Source organism: Silene latifolia, chromosome 5 (assembly GCF_048544455.1).
Source record: "Silene latifolia isolate original U9 population chromosome 5, ASM4854445v1, whole genome shotgun sequence".
In the NCBI taxonomy this organism is placed as follows: Eukaryota; Viridiplantae; Streptophyta; class Magnoliopsida; order Caryophyllales; family Caryophyllaceae; genus Silene; species Silene latifolia.
Window position 1 is genome coordinate 7186369 of NC_133530.1, and position 3422 is coordinate 7189790.

The 3422-nt window shown below is 32.9% G+C and overlaps 1 protein-coding gene across 1 annotated transcript; it reads left to right on the top strand.

Moving 5' to 3' along the window:
* LOC141654746 (transcription factor bHLH118-like) lies at positions 1-2900 on the top strand. The gene is made up of 3 exons (XM_074461863.1): positions 1-389; positions 1124-1477; positions 2835-2900. Exons 1-3 carry the CDS (start codon positions 54-56, stop codon positions 2898-2900), a joined length of 756 nt encoding a protein of 251 aa, XP_074317964.1. The 5' UTR covers positions 1-53.
* The last annotated feature ends 522 nt before the right edge of the window (positions 2901-3422 follow it).

Below are 3422 nucleotides of genomic sequence, written 5' to 3' on the forward strand. Positions count from 1 at the left end.
CTTGTAGTATTAATCAGTATTTTAGTCAAATAAATACAAAATTGTAAAAGAAAATGTTTCCTAACCAAAGAACAAATATGCTTTCATTCCAAACTTCTGATAATAATGGAGACCAAAATGATGATAATAATGTACAAGATCAGATTTGGAGTGAGTATGGTGGTGCATTAGATAGGGTAGGAGCCTCAAACCCATCTAATAATTCAAGAAAAAGCGGTCGAGGAAGGGGTCGAAAATCATCAGGATCCTCAACTGCTATAAATAATGTTAGTGCTGATGATGACCAACAAAAGAAGTTGATGCATAGAGAAATTGAGCGTCAAAGGAGGAAGGAAATGTCTGATCTTTGTGCTTCTTTAAGATCTGCTCTTCCTACTGAATATATTAAGGTACACAATATTTTATATTTTATTATTTTGGATAATAATAATTATATGGAATTTAATTTGAAAGAATATGTATTCATTTGGGTGATCTATTGATCTTATTTTTTTTTTTTTTTTGTTGTTGTATGTGGAATTTTTTTATTAATCTATATGTCACATATATGTGGTCCTAGGGTTTATTTTTTCAGTGACCTAGGGCTTCCATAACTTTACTAATATGTTCTTTTTAGATTCTCAATTATACAACCTCACCTCTTGGCTGACTAATAAGATAAATTGGTAAAGGGTTGTTATAGCTTAACCAGATTTATATCTCGGCTTTGAGTCCTAGAAATGCAGATGTGTTAGAACTCATGAGGGAAAACTTTACTGCCCAAGTGATCTTACTTGGCTCAAATCCAGACTCAATTGGATGGTTTACACCAAAAAAAAAAAAAAAAATAGATGGACAGATAGTATCGGTTATTTTTGACTATATGAAATGAGAATCATTTGATGTAATTTCTAAACGTAGTTTTCATGTTGGCTCATTCGGAAATAACCTTGTTATTTTGATTACACAAGGGTAAAGAGGCTTATCATCAATTTATCCTTTAGCTCACCTTCATGGAGCTCTTGATTGGAAAATGTTTTGTTTATTTATTTTTGGTTTTTCTGTTGTTGTTGTTGTTGTTGTTGTTGTTGTTAATATTAACCTCTATATATAATTATTGATGGGGAATAGATGGTTATTATAGGGAAAGAGATCTACAAGTGATCATTTAGCAGAAGCTGTGAATTACATCAAGGACTTAGAGAAGAATGTAAAGGAGCTTGGTGAAAAAAGAGACAAAGTAAAGGCATCAATTGGATCGACAAGCTCCAAAGAGAAAGGCGGTGTAGGTGGTTCGAGCAACTCAACCCCATCTCCGGGGACTGTGGTGTTGGTTCCTCGTCTAGGTGGGCTTGATATAGAAATCAATGTTTGGTACGAAAATCAAGTCTTCTCTCTATCGACAGCCCTTCATGTGATCCATGAAGAAGGACTTGGTATTGCAAGTTACACTTCCACCAAAATCGATGATAGACTAGTTCATAACATAGTCTGCGAGGTATGATTGGTTCTCTTCTCTTGGATCACAATTCTCATTTGAACTTTGTGCATCATTTTGGTAACTTAGTATATGAAGGTGTGATTTGAGCATTTAGCTTACTAAAACATGGTGATTTTCAACGATACATATGTTGGTATTAAATTACAATTCACATGCGAAACAGTTGGTCTCTCTTATATCAGTGGAAATGTGATCATTTTATGATAAAGAATAATCATCCGCAAATTCTTATATATCAGATAATTAAAATGGTTACATTTCTCTGTCACATGCTCATGACGCGTCACAAAGGAGAAATTTGTGCATGTGAGAACGCCAATTTCGACTGTGGTAAAAAGTTTAATTTGTTATTGTACTCTCAAATGTATGTGGTACTCTCTCTCCTTCAACAGATTGTTTACATTTGATTAAAATCCTCCTCACAAAATAATAAAAGTGTAAACATGCAGTTGAAACGGAGGGAGTAACTTCTAAGAATAATAACTTGATGAGTTTAAGTCAAATACTATCAAACTTAAGAACCCTAGTAAAATCTCTTACTCAAAGAAACATAACTTGAATGAAAGCCTCACACAATAATAAAACATCCATGCATTCTTCTCATTATGCATGCATGTATGTGCAACTCAAAACATAAATAATTGAACTAGACTATCCGTGGACCATCTAATATACATGCACGTTGCAATAATAACTAATTATCGAATGAAAATGAGGAAATAAATTAAGAATATGCCTTGAATCGGTTAAGTTCCCTTAGCTCTTATTTTTTCGGGACTTATTCTACATCTGTTTTAGAGAGTACTATATATTCTCTAATTAAGTGATAAGCTAGCTATATTCTTTTAAGTTTGTACTCCTCAAGATCAATAATATTTATCTCTTGTATGCTTGTTGACGTAGCGAATACATTGTTGATGATGAACCATATTACATTTGTGGTATTTAATTACGTTCTTAATTATCTTTCTTGCATTTGCCATAAGAGTAAAGAAACACTCCATAATAAGAATAAATAGGATAAATGTATGATATGTCAGCGAGGTCTTAGTCCAGTAATTACGATGAAAGATCTGTATACGATAAATAATACTCCCTCCTATTCTATATGATCTTCCACATTAGTTTTGGATCAACATTTAGTGGAGTGGTATTATGTGGAGGAAAATGAAAGTATGAGAGAGAATGTGGGGTTACAAATTATATTAACCATAAATGATAGACAAATAAGGAAAGTAGAAGATCTTTGTGAATTTTCCGTTTTAGGAAATGTGGAAGATGTTAGTGAATAAGAGGGAGTAATACTCTAGTACTCAGTTATTGTCAACTTCATCATAGTTATTATTTGTTTCAGGTGGGTGACATGGCATGCATCGACATCGACCGACTTCACCAGAGATTGATCTTTCTTGTCTACTAATCAAGTTATAAATTTGTAGCTGGTTAAGTTATTGTTTCATCATCTGCATCCAAATTAAATTATGTGTGTCAAATGTGTCATCATAGTTTACTAGACTAGATAAAGTTTGTTGCAAGCATTTGGAATAGTTTTAATTACTATCGTATAAGATTTATAAGAATGATAATCTACTAATGTGTACGTTTAGCGACCTAGCAACTGTCTCCCAATATATAGAGCTCGAGTTGCTTTCTGTTTAGTCTTTATATTGGTTTACGTGGATTTGAAATGACACCCCCACCCCCCACCTCCCACCCCCCTCATTTGCAAATCCTACTTTTATTTCTCTTAATCCCTTTCCACAATTAATCATTTTTGCATCCATGGATCATCCAATTAATTGTGTATTTTTCTTAAGGATCCCTAATAATTAATTATCTTAATGGCAGACAAATTATACAAAAGTTGACTAATTTTGTTGATTTTTGAAAGAAACAATATAGCGAATATTTCGAAGGTTAACATGTCTTTCGATTAGATTGA

Coding starts and splice junctions, on each gene's coding strand:
- LOC141654746 (XM_074461863.1), top strand. CDS start 54: ATGTTTCCTAACCAAAGAACAAATATGCTTTCATTCCAAACTTCTGAT. Junction 390..1,123: donor TTCCTACTGAATATATTAAG/GTACACAATATT, acceptor TGGTTATTATAG/GGAAAGAGATCTACAAGTGA. Junction 1,478..2,834: donor TTCATAACATAGTCTGCGAG/GTATGATTGGTT, acceptor TATTTGTTTCAG/GTGGGTGACATGGCATGCAT.